General features: G+C 44.6%; 1 protein-coding gene across 1 annotated transcript in view; it reads left to right on the top strand.

Moving 5' to 3' along the window:
- Positions 1-19,690, top strand: part of SCN8A (sodium voltage-gated channel alpha subunit 8) — a 190,193-nt gene that overhangs the window by 159,798 nt on the left and 10,705 nt on the right. The window contains exons 17-24 of the mRNA XM_061127572.1: positions 2,504-2,974; positions 3,722-3,839; positions 4,346-4,500; positions 5,287-5,460; positions 10,773-10,895; positions 16,631-16,915; positions 18,686-18,739; positions 19,246-19,383. Of these exons, the coding sequence (XP_060983555.1) occupies positions 2,504-2,974; positions 3,722-3,839; positions 4,346-4,500; positions 5,287-5,460; positions 10,773-10,895; positions 16,631-16,915; positions 18,686-18,739; positions 19,246-19,383 (1,518 nt within the window). The remainder of the gene's footprint in view (positions 1-2,503; positions 2,975-3,721; positions 3,840-4,345; positions 4,501-5,286; positions 5,461-10,772; positions 10,896-16,630; positions 16,916-18,685; positions 18,740-19,245; positions 19,384-19,690) is intronic.

The following is a 19,690-nucleotide window of genomic DNA, read 5'->3' as shown; positions in this document are numbered from 1 at the left end:
AAACCTCAGAACTTCTCAGCCTGCTCTTTTGGGCTGGATAATTATTTGTTGTGGAACTGTCCTGTGTATTGTAAGGTGTTTGCAGTATCCCTGGCATCTACTCCTTACTGGCCAGTAGTGACCCCCAGCCCAAGTTGTAAAAACCAAAGATGTCTCCAGACATTACCAACTGTCCTCAGGGGGCAAAATTGCCCTCCTTTGAGAACCATGGATCTAAGCCATCCTAGGATTTTATCTGATGTTTATAAATTTCAAATCACTTCCTTGCTTCACTCTATCCACCTGCTGTCTCTTGCCTCTGTAAATAGAATGTTCACCAACAGAAATTAACACCTGGTTTCTCAAAGTGTCATCCGAGGACTAGCAGCAATGAGAACGTTCAAGGGTGTACTAGAGATTCAGAATCTTAGGCCACTCACTCCCCACAATCAGTATCTGCATTTTTAACAAGATCCCCAGGTGATCCACATGCATGTTATAGTTTGAGAAGCACTTATCTTTCAAATCAGGCCAAAGCCCACCTGCAAGTGTACAACAAGGAGGGCTGGAAGAAGACACACTCAGATGACCCCTTATAAGCTCATCCAGAGTGGTTCTCTTCCTTTTTCTGCCATAGAAAAGCATATACCAGTAGGGCATTCCTACTCATTAACCTCTGAACCAGCCTTGCCCACCCTAGTCTTTCATTGGGCCTATAAAAACAGGCAATATAATGTTTCTTAGTCACTCCCATTCTCCACTCCCAGCCATCTTCCCCTCAGTCCTGATCCCTCCAGTCTTCCCACTCCTTCAGTGAAGACAGCTACTGCCTACAGCTACTGTCCATTGTAGAGTCAACATCACCAGCCCTGAGCTCCCACTTCTCTAGTCTCCTGTGCTTAGTAGTCTCAGGGACATCTTCCCATGACTGGCTGCAGACACCTGAGCACACGACAAAATCCACTATTATTTCTGCCTGTGATGACACTTTTCCCAGTTTCCCGTTGGCTCAATCCTTCTGCCCATGTCATCTCTAGGAATCTGTAAGTCTCTTGTGACTTTTCTCTCCATTCCAGGTAAATATCTGATATCTTTCATATCTTTCTTCTTAGCATTTCTATATATGCATCTTTCTTTGTAGTATTTTTGAGATCTGCCCCTTCCTTTCCATTTCTACAACCCATCTGGTATTTCTAAAAGTCCAAGGAAGACCACCTTCGTTACAGTCACCTTGAGTTTCACTCATTAAAAAAGGCCAAGTCCCAGGACCTACACCAGATCTACTTAATCAGAATCTTTCCAGTGAGACCAAGGAGATGCTCGTTTTTAACAAGCATCCCACTCCAGGAGATTCTTCTGCTTGCTAAGGTTTGAGATTCCTATAGCCTGATCTAGACCCTTATCAACTCATGGAAGTAACAGGCTCCTAACTCCTAACCCCTCCTCCCAACCCACCATGTGTGTACCTAGTAGGAATGACTTTCTCAAATCTCTGTCATCATCTGTGACTCCTTTATTCAAGGACCAATAGTGGATCCAATTAAAACTCAAATATTTCAGCCTGGCCTTCAAAGCCCTCATCAGCTGACCTCCATTTAACTGACTGTATTCCTCTGTAATGCTGCAAGTAGCCAAGGTAACCCAGATACGTAGAGTTCATGTATCATTTCTGTTTCTCCCACCTTGCACATATGATTACTTCCACCTGAAATGTATGCCTTACTCTTCTTCAGAAGTATGACAAAGTAAGGGCCAAGTGTAAATCAAGAAGTGAACATCTCTCCCACTTTTCAAAAGTAAGTCTTAAGAAAAATAAATGAATCTTAATGCCCAACGTGGTTAAAAAAAAAAAAAAGAAAAAACATAATTGAAGCTTGTTTCTAATGGCCTGACACTTACATATAGAACGCAAAAGTCACCATCACCCTCTTGCTAGAGCTACTTAATTATGATAAATGTTAGGAAAACAAAATCAATTCTTAAAATAGGATAGCATGGAATATATTTCAGTTCCACCTTCTAGATTTGTTATATGATTTGTTATATGTTATAGATTTGTTATATAGGTTCTCCAAGCCTAATTTTTTTCTAACCTGGGTCCTCCAGGACATCTGCTGCTCAAGAACACATGGCATCTAGGCATTCTTTGATCCTTCTCAATAATCCATGCCCACCTTTTTGTTTGTATTTTTGGAGAATTTTCTCCCAAAATGGATATAACCTTTGCTTTTTCTGATTATAAGAAAAGCAGTATGTTTTGAAGTACATATATATGTGAATAGCACTACAAAAGAACCAAAAAAAGGAGTACTAAACTCGTCGTATTACAACCAAAGCCAAACAAAATATACACATAGTGACATGAGCACTTAAAACACTATGTGAGTGAAACAGTACACAGTAGAAACTCTCGAGTCTTTGACGTAAGCCTGTGAGCTTGCAGTTTCCAGCCCTAGTTTAGTGGGTAACTGTACCCATCACCACTCTCCATTCACTCGCCATTTTCCTACTGCTCCTGGTGCAGGTGCTGAACCTGTTTCTGGCCTTGCTTCTGAGCTCCTTCAGTGCTGACAACCTGGCCGCCACGGACGATGATGGAGAAATGAACAACCTGCAAATCTCCGTGATCCGGATCAAGAAGGGCGTGGCGTGGATCAAGCTGAAAGTGCATGCCTTCATGCAGGCCCATTTCAAGCAGCGCGAGGCCGACGAAGTGAAACCTCTGGACGAGCTGTACGAGAAGAAAGCCAACTGCATTGCCAACCACACCGGCGCCGACATCCACAGGAACGGTGACTTCCAGAAGAATGGCAATGGCACCACCAGCGGCATAGGCAGCAGCGTGGAGAAGTACATCATCGACGAGGACCACATGTCCTTCATCAACAATCCCAACCTGACCGTGCGAGTGCCCATCGCTGTTGGCGAGTCCGATTTTGAGAACCTAAACACCGAGGACGTCAGCAGCGAGTCGGATCCTGAAGGCAGCAAAGATGTAAGGTCCCAGCTGAGAAACCTGTCTTGATCCTGTGTAAGAACAAATGATCAGCCTTGGCACTGGTCCAGCCGTGGGCCTGGCAGAGAGATTCTGGAGTAGCCAACTCTCAACTTTGAACTTTTGGGCTTCCCTGATGGCTCAGACAGTAAAGAATCCGCCTGCAATGCAGGAGACCTGGATTCAATCCCTGGGTCAGGAAGATCCCCTGGAGAAGGGAAGGGCCACCCACTCCAGTATTCTGGCCTGGAGAATTCTGTGGACAGAGGAGCCTGGCAGGCTACAGTCCATGGGGTCGCAAAAGAGTTGGACAAGACTGAGCGACTTTCACTTTCACTTCACTTTCAACTTTGAGAACCAGTTCTACCCACCCCCAGACGAGCTAGATTCCTGAGATGTTCCCAGATCTGCCTCTGTTGCTTCTGAGTCATCTGGATCAGAGGCTGGAGGAAACCCTCGCATACTTCCCTGCCATCAATCTGTCTGAGCTGTACCACTGAGACCAGCTATAGGCACCTTCTGCTTAGGGAGGATCCCTGTCATCTGTAAGCAGGCTGTGATGTTGTACCCCCTCCTGACAGGTTCTGAAGGCCCTGTGGTAGTTGTTAGCCCATGGTGAATTGGATGAGGATGAGTTTCTAGCCTGAATTGTAGCTGCTGCAAAATCAGTGCCAAAGGCAGCATAGTCAGCATAGAGCAGATGTGCTGCTGTGGCATTGCTTCTCTCCTTTCTCCTTATGTATCTAGAAACTGGACGACACCAGCTCCTCTGAAGGAAGCACCATTGACATCAAACCAGAAGTTGAAGAAGTCCCTGTGGAGCAGCCTGAGGAGTACTTGGATCCAGATGCCTGCTTCACGGAAGGTGAAAGGGGGCCAGGAGGGCGGATGATATGTAGCACTTGCATGGCTTGCAGACAATGTTTATGCAAGGGTCAGTGGTTGGCCGGGGAGAGGGGGGCTCTGTGGGTATCTGCAGGAACTTTGTTCCCCGCCTCATCAATTTCAGGGAGGTTGATACCATTTTCCCCATTTGATTCTCAGCTGTAACAAGTTTTTATTCTCAAATTTTTGTTTGTCCATTTTTCTCGACATCAGTCCCAAGACTTCCACCGTGTCTGCCTCCTGACTACCCTCTTCTCCTCCCTCTCACTGCTTCTTTATCGGATATCTTCCCATCATCAGAGGGCCTTGCCCTGGCTGCCTGGCAGCATAGCCTCAGCCCCACCACCCTCTCCACTTCTGAGTCAGCCGCTGAACTGTTGTGCTGTGTGGTGGGGCAGCACCTGGGGGGCCTTGGGAGAAGAAGGGGAGGGCGCGTCTGGGCGGGGCACGTCCCACAATCTGATCTGCCTCTCCCACCGGTGCCAGGTTGTGTCCAGAGATTTAAGTGCTGCCAGGTCAACATTGAGGAAGGACTGGGCAAGTCTTGGTGGATCCTGCGGAAAACCTGCTTCCTCATCGTGGAGCACAACTGGTTCGAGACCTTCATCATCTTCATGATTCTACTCAGCAGTGGTGCCCTGGTGAGGTCTGGGGGAGAATTTACTGGGGGATTGACTGGGCAGGGGTATAGCGACCAGCAGAAAAGACTGGACGGGCCTAAGCCCAGTTTTTCTAATAACACAGTTTGGCTGTAGACCAAGAGTAACAATCTACTCCAGTGCTTCGGGCTGGTGTTTTGAGCCCTGGGGATTAGAATTCACACTTGTCTGTATCTTCATCCTAGACCTCAGCATGATCCCTCTTGAGTCCAAGACCCCCTTTTCATCAGGATAAGAATACAAATGACCAAGTATCTTCACTGCTTAGTTTGCCTCATTCAAAGCAACTTCCCTTTCTTCCCTAGTATCCCTGATTCACAAAGGACCGCATGTTATATGGTTCAGTTTATACAAAATGTCCAGAAGGAGCAGGTCTGCGGAGACAGAAAGCAGATTGGTGGTTGCCAGGACTAGGGGGAGTTCGGGAGACTAGAGGGTGACAGCTGGAGGGTGTGGGGTTTCTTTGGAGGTTAATGAAAATATTCTAAAATCGACTATGGTGATGAATATATAACTCTGAATGCATTAAGAGCTATTGCGCTGTAAACTTTAAATAGACGAATTATGAGGGATGAAAATGACATCTCAAGAAAACTTTTTTACAAAGAAAAGCCACGTGTAGCAAGGGGTAGAGTGAAGGAAGATGGGGAGCTGATGACCGGCCAGCACAGGTGGGAAGGCTGCCAGGGGTTGTGGGGGTGGGGGGTGGTACTTCCGTGTTGCCTGTTTCTCTGTAGGCACTGTAGGCAGCTGCTGCCTCTCTTCCAGGCCTTTGAGGACATCTACATCGAGCAGAGGAAGACCATCCGTACCATCCTGGAGTACGCTGATAAAGTCTTCACCTACATCTTCATCCTGGAGATGTTGCTCAAGTGGACAGCCTATGGCTTCGTCAAGTTCTTCACCAATGCCTGGTGCTGGCTGGACTTCCTCATCGTGGCTGTACGTGTCCTGCTTTCTCCTTCCCTCCACTGCCAGCAGGGAAACAGAAGCAGGGACTGTGGCTAGAGTTGCCTGGGGCCCAGGGGATAGCCCGATAGGACGCTTGGGTTCTCTTCGGAGCACTCAGGTGCTGACTTGGGAAGCAACCCTGAAGTCCCCGTATTTGCTCCAGGGCCTAAGTCACCAGTTCACTAGTAGTTTGTAGAAGTTTCTGAGATCAGGAATGGGAAGAGAAATCATTGGTGTCCAAGCTTTTTTATTAGACTGGGAACAGGAAGGTTCTGGCCCCAAACCAGCAGTGTTGTCCTCCTTCTGCTGCCAGGAGAGAGCTGAGAGGATGGGGTGGGTGGTGGTGGGATCTAAGTAGACTCTCCTGCTGACCGTCCCCAGGTACACTCCCATCCGTCTCAAGTCTTCATACCAGACTCATCCGAGCAAATCGGTCAAGGAGAGGAAAGAACGCAAAAGAAACCCTCCCCCGACTCCTACTCCTTCCCACACATGGCTATTTCCACAGTGGTGATCAAACTTAAAAAGTCCTTTTTTCCTCCAGGTTTCGAGACCATCTCCGTGGCTCAGTGGTCTTTACCTGCTGTGTTATTTTTCAGGGTGAAGCCATGTCACCTGTAACTATTTCTCACTCCACCAGGAACTGTTCCTTATTGGGCTTTCTAACCATGATGAGTGCTTCTTATTCTGTCTGATCACTGAAGCTTTTTTCTCCTAGTCAAATCAGCATTTGAATGAGAACGAATGGGAATTTCAGGAGCAGGGCTGAAGGTGACTTCATGTCCTTCTGAGGGCGGAGAAGGGGAGTGTTTGGCAGCTGGGTTGGTCCATTTAAAATAGGTTTCATTGGTGAACCACCTATGGAACTCCTCTGGGCTGGCACGAAGCAGCACAGAAGTCAGAGGCACCTGGCACTCTGCACCAGGGTGGTCTCTGCTGGGTTAATGCACTCCTTTCCCAACACAGCCTCCTCGACTCCTTCCAAGAGCTGGCACTGTGCTCCAATGAGGTGAGGAGGTCACTGCCCTTACAGTGAACCAGGGAGGTCTTGCCCCATGGTGGCCGGCATGGGCCCCTCCTAGCCAGAGGTGGCAGCCCCTTGTGACGGAAGGGCCTCTACCTCCTCCCGCAGGTGGGAAGCATGAGTTCTAGGAGGTGAGGAATGGGTTTGGGATCAGACCCAGAGAACTGAGGTGACACAGGCCAGTTCTCTTTCTACAGAACAGTGGAAGTACCCTGGAGCCTTTATTTCACTGTGACTCCTCAGGACCGCTTAGAGTCAGGTGGACACGCACAGGAGACCTAGCGGCCCCTTGTCTTCTAGACGTTCAGGGAACTCAGATAGGTATGTCCACCCCCACACTTCCAACAGCCCTAGGGAAGCTGTGATTCAGCACCAACCTTCCCCACCTTGACCTGCCTCCTCCTGTTCACCCTAACCTGTGCCATCTCCTCCTCTTCCCTCTGGGTGGGCAATCAAGTACCCCACATTCTGCTGCTATTATAAAAGAATTAACAGTTCTGCAGGTCACTGTGTATTTAGCAAATACTTTTAGCACTCTTTATACTAAGTGACGGGGAAGCAAAAAACATGAGAAAGACATGGAGCCTGCTGACAGTAATCCTTAAATCCCCCTAACTTTGGGGAGTTGCTAGATTCTTACATTGCCATGAGACCTGGCTCTGACTCCTGAAACACTTCTGGACCAGTAATGAGTAAACAGAAATAAACAAAATACCATTCTCCATGTAGAATTGTCCTAGGAGCCATAGCGAGTTACAGGGGGCAGGGAGGTATGGCCCTGGCCCTTGGGAAGCTCACCTTGGCTGTCCAGGCCACTCTTACCTGATTCCAGGCTTGTGGAAATCCAGCATTCTGGGAACAGGTCTTTCCTAGGACTCTTGTTTTCTCTCAGGCAGAGCAGTGCATTTATTCTTCATGTATCAAATGTTTATTCAACACCCACAGCACAAAACCTTCTGCCAAGTGTTGTGGGGAATACAAGAGAATAGAAGACAAGATTACTTCTCTCAAAGGGCTGAAAAGATGCGACACAGACACATAACCAGTGTGAAGCAGAGTGTGCTGGAGTGGGGTTGGGGTGGCAGCCGCAGTCCATGCCCTGGCTGCACTGTTTGAGTTATGAGTTGAGAATAAGGTTTAGACTGACACCTGGACAGCTGGAACCATCAGAGGTTTTGCTGTCCTTTCAAATAAAATGTCTGGTCCCTTTGGCATTTTGGAACATCTATCAGGTGTAAATTTTCGGTCCTAATTTAGCAGCCTCTGAGAAACTCTTTCCTCCCATTTCATCTACCAGTGACTTGATGCCGGAACCTGTTACTCATCACCATGTTTGTTCCTCTGATGGATTTTCATTCTTCCTCATTGCCTCTTAGAGCCGCTAAGAGTACTTTTTAGAATCATGGAGATGATCTAGACAACTTCCAAGATGAACTTTCTTTGTTTATAAGCCATGTGCGTTCCCAGAGGCAACGTTTTCTCCTGCCCAGGTCCCTGGCTGCCCTGGAGATGGTGTCCTGGAAAAGAATTTCATCATCTTTTCCCAGGGAAATTTACCCCCAGCAAATCCAGAGATTAGCCAGCATATCTGTTCCAGGGATGGGAACTTGCAGAGACCATTCACCTCATCCTGAATTCACTACTGAACACACTCTCCGTTTGGAAATGTTCATGTCATTTTAAAAAAGTCATCCAGTGTCTCCCTTTTCTTCTAGGCCTGCAGCCACAGGTAGCCTGGATTTTTACTGGCCCTCAGTCCCTTTTCTTTTTCAGGTTTTATTCTTTCCTTAGTTATTTTAAGCAATGTTCTGATTATGTCCAGTGAGTGTTTAACGTGGAGACTCAGCAGATTTTAAAATTACCACTAACTCCCCAGATAGGACACTTGCTAATGCTGTCTTAGGAGGAGATCTTGGTTAGACTGGTCAGTTGAATAGCAGACTATCTCAGCAGCATTTACAGCCAGCTTCTGAATTGGCATCTGTACCTCCTCCACCCTTCTCCCCACTTTGGACCTATTTATTATCAGATAAATAACTACTCTCCCCCACCAAGAACCAGAATCATCTTGCCTTGTATGAAGCTTAGTTTTCTGTAATCTTTACCTGGCATAGTTATGCAGGATATTTTGACCTCGAGTATTTGGTTGAAGTAGCTTACCTTCAGATTTACCCACTCAGGTCTCACTTAAGAATATGACAGTTTTAGATGCTTCAGGATTAAGAGTTGGCCGCACCTGGCAGTTGTAGACAAAAGACACCTCCATGTGGATTCTTACTGTCAATGATGGATGGAGGGAAAATGATTGGTTGGTACTGCTGTGTTCTAGATAAAGCTTTTGAGGCTGTTGTTTTGAATAGAAATTACACTCTGAGCCATCTACCCTTCGAAGAACCTGAGTAGCCAAAGAGGGCAGCAGTTCATTCCAGATTTGCTTTGGCTACTGCCTGGGCCTCCAGGGAAGAGATCTCCACTCATGGATTATTAAGACAGGCATAGCCGAAGGTTCACTCTGCTTTAAACACTGATACCTCTGAGCCTGCTCATCCCTGACTCTCACTAGGCCATTGACCTACTTCTACCCCTGCCAGCCTGCTGCTTAATTATAAATATCTTTGTTTTTTTTTTAAACAAAAAAAAACCTTTTTGTACAGTTCAGAGATACAGAATCTTAAGAAGTAAATCCCTCAGCTAGAGATAAAAAGCATCAAATGAAACCAAGAACCAAGTTGTGGATTGTTTCTCTCTTTTTGCCTCTAAATTTGCTTTAAAATATCATCAGTTTAGGCTAAACCAAGCTATAATCATTACTTCCCAGTACAGGGAATTTAAGAATTGTTGATGAGAGCATCAACCTATCCCAGACTTGTGGTACAGTATCAGGGAAATACTTCTCTAAGAAACCCAGAGTCCAAACAGTCTAACTAAAGGTATTTCAGGTCGTCTTCCCCCTGAAGAGCTCTGTGCCTCTCTCCAGTTAGGCCCAGGCAGCCCTCCATGTAGTTAAGGGATCTGTGAGATAGCCACTCTGAGAGCTCTGGTAGAATAAGGTGGGTTTGCTTCTGTAAAAGCAGGAAAGCGTTTGACTGTGACTCCAGGCGTAGACACCAGACTACTTCTGTCCAGGATGGCAATATACACAGCTCCAAATTGTGCAGATACCATAATCCTTTATTGGGATTTTTGTCATCCAGCCAGTGGGGGCATTGACCTGTCTATGAAAGAAAGAGTTCTGCCTGGGAATCAGGAGTTTGGGCCTTTAATCCTGGCTGCAGAACTGCCAGTGTTGACACTGGGCAAATTCTTGTGTATGAGTCTCAGTTTCCTTATCTGTAAAGTAAAAATTCATCCAAGAAGCCTTCCAGCCATCATCCTGATGATAAGAATAAGAGAAGATTTTCCTAGAAAAGTTAGACCCGAGGCCAATTCTTTTGGGGCTTTGTGGAGAGAAAGTATGGGAATTATAAGGGAAAATATGGATTCAGTTGTCCAGACCCACCCAAGTTCTCATGACCATGAAGGAGCCGTGATCATAGTTAAAAAGATGGAAGGATTGTTGCAATTAAAAGTGAGAGAGTCACTTGAGTTCCCATGGAGCCAAAGTTCTGTCAAGAAGTTTCTTCGTTTGGTCCTTTTCTTGTTGGGAACTGGAAAGTCTACTGTGGTCCTTATTGAATCTGTATCCTTGTTGATGTAGTAACTCATCCAATTCTCAAACAAATGGTTTCTCGTCAACCAGGAGTAAGAGAGCTTGTCCTTGTTGGAAGTCCGTGGTGAATGAGCTGAGGAGGGGGCAGCCGGTGTGGAGTGTATGTATTTATCTGTATTCTTTTCCATAGGTACCATTAAATTTGTCTGGCTTAATTTAATGGGAACTTCTGGGACCTGCAGAGACTGTAAAGGGCGAGGGTAAGGTTTTTGTCATCTGTTCAGGCTCCTCTCCTTCCAATGGAACTTCCTCATTCTCCCTATCCCGTCAGCCTCTTCCCTTTGCCAACTTGTATGTTTGTTCTACTGCCCTCTCTCGACGTTCTCTTCCCTTTGTGTTTTTTTCTTCTGCCTCAACCACCTTTCCTTCCAGGTCGTTTGAGTCCAAGTTGAAGTAGGCAGCTGGTGTAACACACTTCCTGTTCCGGGGGGGCGGGGCCCAGTCTGTATAATCAGTGCTAGGGGTTTTATTCTAACACTCCGGATCCTCTGTTTCTTTTTTGTTGTTGTTGCTGTTTTATCTTTTGTTTCCTTTTTTTTGTTTTTCTTTTTCTCTTCTGTTTCCGTGTAGGTCTCTTTAGTCAGCCTTATAGCTAATGCCCTGGGCTACTCGGAACTAGGTGCCATAAAGTCCCTTAGGACCCTAAGAGCTTTGAGACCCTTAAGAGCCTTATCACGATTTGAAGGGATGAGGGTAAGATACTAAGAGCAGCTGATCCTTCTGCATGCCAGTGGAAACTGTTTAAGCATGCTAGAACTGATCACACGGTGGGAAGATCATTCAAACACGAATTCTGTGATGCAGCTGCTGTCTTGATCCTCCACTCTCTCTCCCCCGCACCTGCCCCGTGCGAAGGGGACTCACATTAAGCTGCCTCATCATATTAATATTGGCCCCACCCCCAACAACATGCCATTGCAGACCATGTTAACATTGGCTATTCTCATTTGGCCTGGCTTACCTGTAGCACTTGGGGCGGCTTTCTGGGCTGTTGATTCAATAGGGAGAATCACCAGGTGCAAAGAAGGGGAATTGTCACCCACAGACTTACTGAAAAGCAGAGGCCACAGACAGGGAGAGTGCTGGATAGGGGCGTGAGCCAGTGGGGACCGTGGCCTTGGAGTCACTGAGAAAGCAGCTGAGAAGGGGCTAGAAACTGGGACGGTAGGCCTGGAAATGGGATAGAACAGAATTTGGCATGACCGTGGGAAAAGAAATGCTTTTCTTCCTATTCTGATTCCTCTTATTGCACCTTGTTGTTCTCAGCCCAGTCCGGTAAGGACTGGCAGCCTCTGTCTGATGGCAAAGCTTACCTCCTCATCCCCTCCCCCTCTTCCCATGCTCTCTGGTCCCCTATCGTAACACGGCTAAAATAACAACCAGATACAATGATAGATGACTATCAGCTAATTCTTCTGAAATTTCTCAACCCCTGCTGTTACCTGCTTGGGCAATACTCCAAACAGTGCAAGGTGCTGTCACCCTGCCAACTGAGAAATAAGGCTCCCTCTTTTGGTGCCTTTTTGCTGTCTCTCTTGGTTTAAAAAAACTTTGCGTGTGGTCACATGTGTGTGCATGAACACACACATAGTCAGTTTCCTAAAATCAAATGGACATCTGGCTTTTGGTGGTAATAGTTGTCCCATGGTAATCAGAGAGGTCTGTTATACTTAACGAGACCAAGAAAACTCACTTTAACTCACATGTTGAGTACATGCAGGAGAGCAAACCAGAGGATATTTTTTCAACGTGTAGAGATCAAATGTTAAACTGTCGGCAGTGGCCCACACAGAGCAAGACTGCTCAGGGAAACTAGGAACCAGAACGGTACTGCCTCAGTCTGTTCTCATCTGTGGGTTCCTGGCCACTGTTCCATGAAGCCACCCACATCTGTCCAGGAAGATGAACAATCTCTCTTGGACTTGGGGATTGTATTATTTTAGTTTATCCAGACAAATGCTTTCTGTAAGACATTTGCATTTCTGCTGTAGCACAGTCACAGTTTGGTTTACTAAATTTAACCTTTCTGCAGCCCACCTGAAACCATCTGCAGGAAGGTCCATTCCACAGCAGCATACATTTATTTGAATTTAAGGAACAAAAGTTGGGATTCTAAGTCTTTCTCCCACAGATAAGAGATTTCAGAATGTGTGCAATTAGGTCATTGTTATGCTCAGGCTAAAATGTAAGTGGGGAGAGCGTCTATTGAAGAGGGCTTAGCATTTTAGGGGGCTCTGGTGTCATTGAAAATAGGGTTAAAATGGTCTTCCCTCCTCCCCAACCTTCCTACTATTTTCAGAAGAGGTTAGTTAAATATTTTAAATAAGTTGTACTAGTTTTGTTACAGAGCTGATCATCCATTTTGTTGACTGAAGGCAATAATGGCAACATTGTGCCTCAACTCAGTAGCCTGTGATCCTCCAACATGCCCCAGGATGGGTCCCAGATCTCCTAAAATGAAACCAGTAATACCCAAAGAAAGCCTGAAAAAAAGATGCCCAGTTGACACTTGCTACAACTGTTCTCCGTCTGGGTGCCCATTAACTGCCAGTCCCACCCTGTGGCAGAGATAGCCCTCATTGACCAGCTATGGCCAGTTGACTCTCAAGGACCTTGTGTGAATAGTCTGAACACCAGGACCCTTCTAGTGGCCATACCTCTTCCCTTTAGCTCCTCCTCCTTTCCTCTCCTTTCCTGGACTACCAGTTTCATTCCCTCAAAACTTGTCAACTTTCTAGTCATTTAGGAACCCAGAGATTGGAATGGGTGACCTTAGAATAGAAAGTTTTATTTGAAAAGCATTAGCAAAGGTTTTTTTGAGATGAGATCATCAAGGCAGGCACAAGTTTGAACCCCAAATCAGACTTTCAAACAACAGACATTCAGTAAGGAAAGTTCTGGTAACAGATGTCCCCGCCTTTGGTTGACTCCAGTCATCGACAGCAGGGCCATTTCTGGTTGAGCCGGAGGTGAGGGCTCACAGCCCATTCCTGGGCAGCAGTCCCCCAGCCCTTTTGTGCAAGAACTGCAAGAAGGGAAGACGAATTTGCCTGAGCTTATCATAAGTCCCCCAGTAATAAGCAGATTTAGGGACCAATGTTTCGTTTGAACGTTGCTCTTCCGCAGGAATGTTTTCCACTTATTGGTTTGAGTCCTTGGGTATGCCACCACTTGAGAGACTACCCTTAGAAATTGTTAAACAAGAACTAAGTACCATCAACGCAGATGGACTCAACTGTCACTGTGCTGCTCCAGTGAGAGGCTCAGACCTTCACTTGTGAGGGAACATAAGGCCCTAGCTTGTCCTGGGACCCTGACTTCAGTCTCTTCCTCAAACCAAAGACCAGAACACTGAAATACTCATGCTATCAGCAAAGGAATACTTAATGGAGTTCTTTGCTTTTCTCTCCTCCATAGTAATCTTCATTTAAGGATTTTGCTGTGCTATTAAATTTTTTGAGGGTACACAATAGTAATGCTATGAAACATGCATGCATTTTTGTTGATTGTCAGTACATAGTTGTCCATTAAAGCCATGTTCCCTCTGCCATGTAGTAAAAGCTATTTGACAGGTTTTATAGTATTTAATGAGCAATAATGTTCCAGGCGTTATAGAGAAGACAAAAATGCTGAAAGAATTAGTACACATTGGAATTTTTCATCAATTAAATGAGATTTGTATCAATCGCTAAATATAAACTTCTATTGAAAAAAGTAGCTTTATAGATTGCTAGATCCTAGCTTTAAGTAATATTTGTATACCTAATCTTTAAAAATAATGAATTTCATCATAATTAAAAACAATATAGAGTAATTTGAGCTATTAGAAGGCAGAAGAGGAGATCCAATTTATTATGTAACTATCCTTGGAAACATCATTTATTTTTATATATATATACATATATATCTGTAGTTTAAGAGTCAAAGTAAGAAAGCATATTTTCTTGCTCTTTGGTTGCTGAGAATATTAGCTAATGTTCACAAGGAAGAATTATTAGAAATTTCATCAACTCTCTTTACTGTTTTATTCATGAAATGAAGCTAAGTTCGTCTTTGATTATAATGAAATACATTTCATTATAAGTGAAAGCACATTTACATCTTTAAGTACACATTGGACTTTATGGGATTTCTATGTCCTACGTATCACAGAACACCCAGTAAATAGTTTTGGGTATGGATTCCTTTGTGCAGATCTGTGAGTATAAAAGTGAAAGTAGCTGATTATTCTTCCCTGCTGTAAATATTACCCCATACTTGACTGTAAGACACACACCATGTAGGACAGGTTAGACTAGATTAAGGTAGCCAGAAGAGTTCCTGGAGTAGGTATATTCTGAATTGATATAAAAAGCAAGACTTCTAGGTTTCAGCTCTTTGGGGACCAACTTCCATATTGTAGACCTGTGATGGTCTAATAGAAGGTCATCATCTCTCATCCAAGCATTGCTGCAAAATGCTGTCACATAGACTGGAGCTTTTGAAACTTTACATAACCTACTCTCTTACTTTTGAGAAATAATTATTTCATTTGTGGGTCATCCTCCTTTTGCCTGTTCTTTTGCACATTTCATTGCCTCATAGTGCTCCCATCAAAGGGTGAACAGCTATAGAAAGAGGAAATTAAATTCAAGTCTGATCACCTGACAGATTTGGTAACATAAGTAAATATGAGTATCATTCTCAAAAATAACCTTGGGGAGTTTCCAGATTTCAGATATCCTGGCTCTCCTTGCTTAAAGTGATGAACAATGGAAGTATAATTATTTTATTCTAACGACAAAACTATTAGATCTAAAAGAGATTTCTTGGTCTAAGAATTAAGAAATAACTGCCTCTCAGTCTAAAGGCCTTCATACATGAATTGGAGAAACACAAAACTAATATTTTAATTTAAGGGAGAGTGACCCCTTAGCAGAATATCATTGCCTTTCTGATAGAGGACAGAAGAGACAGTTCTTCTGAGCCACATGTTCCAATGAGTGGCAGTACAATCTAAGGTGCAACAGAAGATAAGGAAAATCGGATCCCGATCAGGCTCAAACTAGAGCCCAGAGCTGCCCCCTGGTGTTCCTTGTACAGCACGACCCTTGTCGCCCTTTTGGTCCCGTGCTGGTTGGCAGCGGATCCTATCTTCTTCCCTACACTGAAAAACAGATGCAGGAGTGTGGTGATACTTGTCACCTCCTTCTAACAAAACATGAGAAGAGTTTGTTTATATCCAGGATCTCTGTTTTAACTTCACTTATCCTCCGAGGATGCTAGAAAAGAAACATGCTTCCCATTTCAGGGTCACCTTTCTGGGCCTTAGTCCTGCTTAAGACAACAGCAATTAAGAATCAGGGCAGGAATGATCGCCAGCATTGTTTTCTGTCCCACTACCTGAAATGCTATTTTTGTAAGCACTTTGAACTCCTCTAGTGAAAACTGCTACAACAGTGGAAGTACTGTCTAGCTCTTCTCATCTATAGTATGAAGCAAAGTTAAAAACAACCCAGAAACTTGGATTCCTAATGGGACTTCTTTTCCTTTTTTTTTTCATTCCCGAGTCTACTGTAGTCAGTGATTTTTAACAGTATGCCAGTTTGGGGGGTTTCAAGAGCAGTGATCTAACCCGAAAAGCTCCAAAAACCCTAAGTCACTCCTTTTTCCAATAGTACATTGTGAAGAGTCAAGTCAAACCCGGGATTGACCAGAGAGATATCAGCATTAGCCAAGCAGGGGCCGACTCAGACTGAGACGCCTGCAAAGTCAGAAAAATAAAAAGACTGAAGAAGAATAATGAACCTTGCGTGAAAAACACAACTGTTCAGATTTTATTTTATACTGTTTGGTAGAGGGAATATAGCTTTTTTTTTTTTTTTCTTGAGCCTGCAAAATGATGCATGCTCAGCTCTTGCCTGAAATAAGATAACTGGCCTTGCATAGTCATAAAAGAGATTTTATGTACTGTTGAGTGATTCACTGCTAACCCCACAGGGTAGTTCTCTGTGATTTTGAACAATCTCACCTTGATTTGCAGAGGGGGAATGTCTGTAGAAAGGCAACTAGTGAGCTTGAAATCACTCAGATTGTCCTATGGGGGCCGTATTTCATGAGTCAGTAAGAAGGAAGACTAGACAATGAAATGATTTTTTTGGTCCCAGATTGGTGCCTAGGAGAGAGACCTAGCTAGGTCAACTTGGGCAGGGGACTTTGTGTTCAATGAAATAAATAAGTAATGTTTAGAATCCCCCAAAGTATACTTCAGAAATATACAAAATTTTGGTCCTGTTTATGGATCTGTCTGATAAACTTAATTCCAAAGGGAACATAATGTTTCCATAGTCATAACAAGCCACACAGTGTCATTCCCCTCCTGGAAATCAAAAGAGTGCGCGTGCCTGTACTTCTTCCCGACACTCAGCAACCTCCCCCTTCCAATGCAGGTGGTGGTGAATGCCTTGGTGGGCGCCATCCCCTCCATCATGAATGTGCTGCTGGTCTGTCTCATCTTCTGGCTGATTTTCAGCATCATGGGAGTTAACCTGTTTGCGGGAAAGTACCACTATTGCTTTAATGAGTCTTCTGAGATCCGATTTGAAATTGAAGATGTCAACAATAAAACAGAGTGTGAAAAGCTCATGGAGGGGAACAACACAGAAATCAGATGGAAGAACGTGAAGATCAACTTTGACAACGTTGGGGCAGGATATCTGGCGCTTCTTCAAGTGGTAAGGTTGTTTTCAGTCCTGTGAGGATTGGACGGCTAGCAGAAATCTCATTTCGTTCTTTTTCAGCCCTGTGTCCAGAATCAGGGTTGCTCTTAAGTCAGGGGTCACTGTCATTTCCCAAAGCAGTTCCAGGGAAACACCTCTCCTGAGTACTGTGAGGTCTCCAAGACCTCAGTCAAGGGAATCTGTCATTGTGCTTAGAAGCTGAGTTCTGCTTAGCAACAAATAAGGATTTCTGCAACGCAGTATGGTTGCAGAGAAATCACCTTCTCTCTCCAGGACAGAAGTATGTAGTTAAAGTAGGTAAGTCACAGACCAAAAAGAAGAAAAAGGGGCAATTTTGATGGAGCAGAACAATCCCACATTACTGCTATGCTAGAGTTAACGGAAGAATATGACAATATGACGGTGCTATGATGCTGCCACTATGTCATCTCAACCACAGAGAAAGGTCTCAATGTATCAGAGCAAGAAATGAAGCATTTCATCATGTCTAGTTTTCTCTTTCTCTCTGGCCAATTTTTTGGAGTGTTTGACAAGATAGTATGATGCAATGAAGGCTCCTGGGCTTTGAAATCAAATGTAGGTTTAAGCCACACTCTGACGTTTATTGGATATGTAACCTTGGACAAATTACTCAACCTCCCTGAGTCTTTTTCTTCATCTGTTAAATTTGAATAGTAATACCTTGCATGGTGGTTAAGCAGATTCATGGTGACTTATTAACGTTCCCTAGCACAATGCCTGGCACACAGCAGGCACATGCTTAATTAATAATGTTTGCTATTATGTTTCTTTGTTACTATTACACCTGTTTCTACATCATATAGTTTCTGGGAGTATTAAATATGATAGTGCAGGTGAAGCACTTGAGTATAGTAAACTCTTAACTGTTAGCTAGTAGAAGGAGGCTGAGTTAATGGGATGAGCAGTGGTTTATCCCATTCCACAGCTCTTTAGTTGTTCTGTCCCAGTTCAAAAAATTGGACCCACAAATTGAACCAGAATTGGAGCAGCTTCAAGAAACCAGTGCCCATCAGCTGGCCAAACGTTGTACTGAGTCCCCACCATATGCCAGGCACTGTGCTTGGGCATTACCAGGGCCATCAGATGAATAAAGAACTACCCAGGCCCTGAGAAAACTTAGAATCTGGTTGAGTTAATAAAACATAAAATAAATGGTAAACATGGAGGCTGTTAAATTGGTTACCCATATTAGTTTCCAAAATCAGGTTAGGCACAATGAGAACTGGGTAGGGGCTGCCTAGAATAAAGCCTGTATTGCCACTACAGTAGGGTAAATTTGTGTTACTTAAGAGGGAAAAGTTCTGGTTGAGGTTTTTTCTTAATGCAACTATGAATTTTTCAAACTGCCATTACTTAGTTTAACACCGTTTTTTAAAACAACCCCTTCATGGAGGAGAGGTAAGTTCTAAGTAACCTCAGTAGATCCCTGCCATTCATAAATATGAGTTTGCCCTTGCTTTAGGCAACCTTCTTAGACTCATTCCGAAGACCTTTTGTAAAAGTATTGACTCAACTACCATTGTCAGCATGTTCCTCTGCCAGACTTTGATGTTATACTCAGGGACTTAGACAAAGCTCCCTTGGGACCTGTATTAACAGAAAATTTCTGTGTCCACGTGAGGCTGCATCCAAACTCCCTGACTTGTGTTCTTACAGAACCTAAGCCTGCCTTTTTGACCCTACCTAGACTCCACCCACCCACCCCCTAACAGGCACAGTCTAATGCCTGACTCTGTTTGCCAGGCAACCTTCAAAGGCTGGATGGACATCATGTATGCAGCTGTAGATTCCCGAAAGGTAAGGATATACCTGGTGAAAGCACAACCTTCTTAAATGATTAGAAAGCTCATGGCATGGTGAAGCTCAGTCGAGAGAGAGAGAAAGGGTTAGAACAGTTACTGCTTGTCTTATTGATTATAGATCACTTTCCTCCTTTCAGTGAGTTCTCACTCACTCTCTTCCAGTGGCTGCAGAGGGTTAGGCTGCTGGCTTTCACCTGACCCTCATGGAGCTGTCTACTCTTGGTGCTGATTTGAACTAAGTGTGGCTCCTAGCATACAGCAGCCCTCCCTTCTTCCCCTCACAGTTTGCATATTCTCCACCTATGTCCTGGCAGGAATAACACCTTATCAGGGCAGGACCTGCCAGTGTGGAAAAGCAGACAGACAGAATCTAGGGCTCCCACCCCAGCTTGCTCAACAGCTCAGGTGGTTGATGTAGCTGATGGCCTTGGCATGTCAAAATCTCCTACCTGATCTCCCAAGCTAGGAGCTGACTCTCTTTTCTCTCCTTTCCTTTGACAGCCTGATGAGCAGCCTAAGTATGAGGACAACATCTACATGTACATCTACTTTGTCATCTTCATCATCTTCGGCTCCTTCTTCACCCTGAACCTGTTCATTGGTGTCATCATTGATAACTTCAATCAACAAAAGAAAAAGATAGGTCTCCTCCCCACATTGCCGGTGGCCAGAGGTCAACCCAGTGCCTCTCGGCACTTCTGTCCCTCTATCTGGAGAAAAACTCCTCTCTTTCTTTAGAATCCACATCATGACATCACTCTGGCACAGCCCGACAGTACATTAGCCCCAGCCAGCTCGTTGTCTTCTGCTGGATTTTGCAGTGTGAGGTTTTCCACTTACTAGACCAAACCAGCAATTTACTGGTACCAAATTTACTAGCAATCCTTGAGGCTCTTTACTGGGTTTGACCTCCCACCAGAGGGAGGTTGGGTCCCAGAGGGTCTAG

Source organism: Dama dama, chromosome 3, assembly GCF_033118175.1.
Source record: "Dama dama isolate Ldn47 chromosome 3, ASM3311817v1, whole genome shotgun sequence".
NCBI lineage: Eukaryota > Metazoa > Chordata > Mammalia > Artiodactyla > Cervidae > Dama > Dama dama.
The sequence above is the reverse complement of the archived record's forward strand: the minus strand, read 5'-3'. Positions and strand labels throughout refer to the sequence as shown.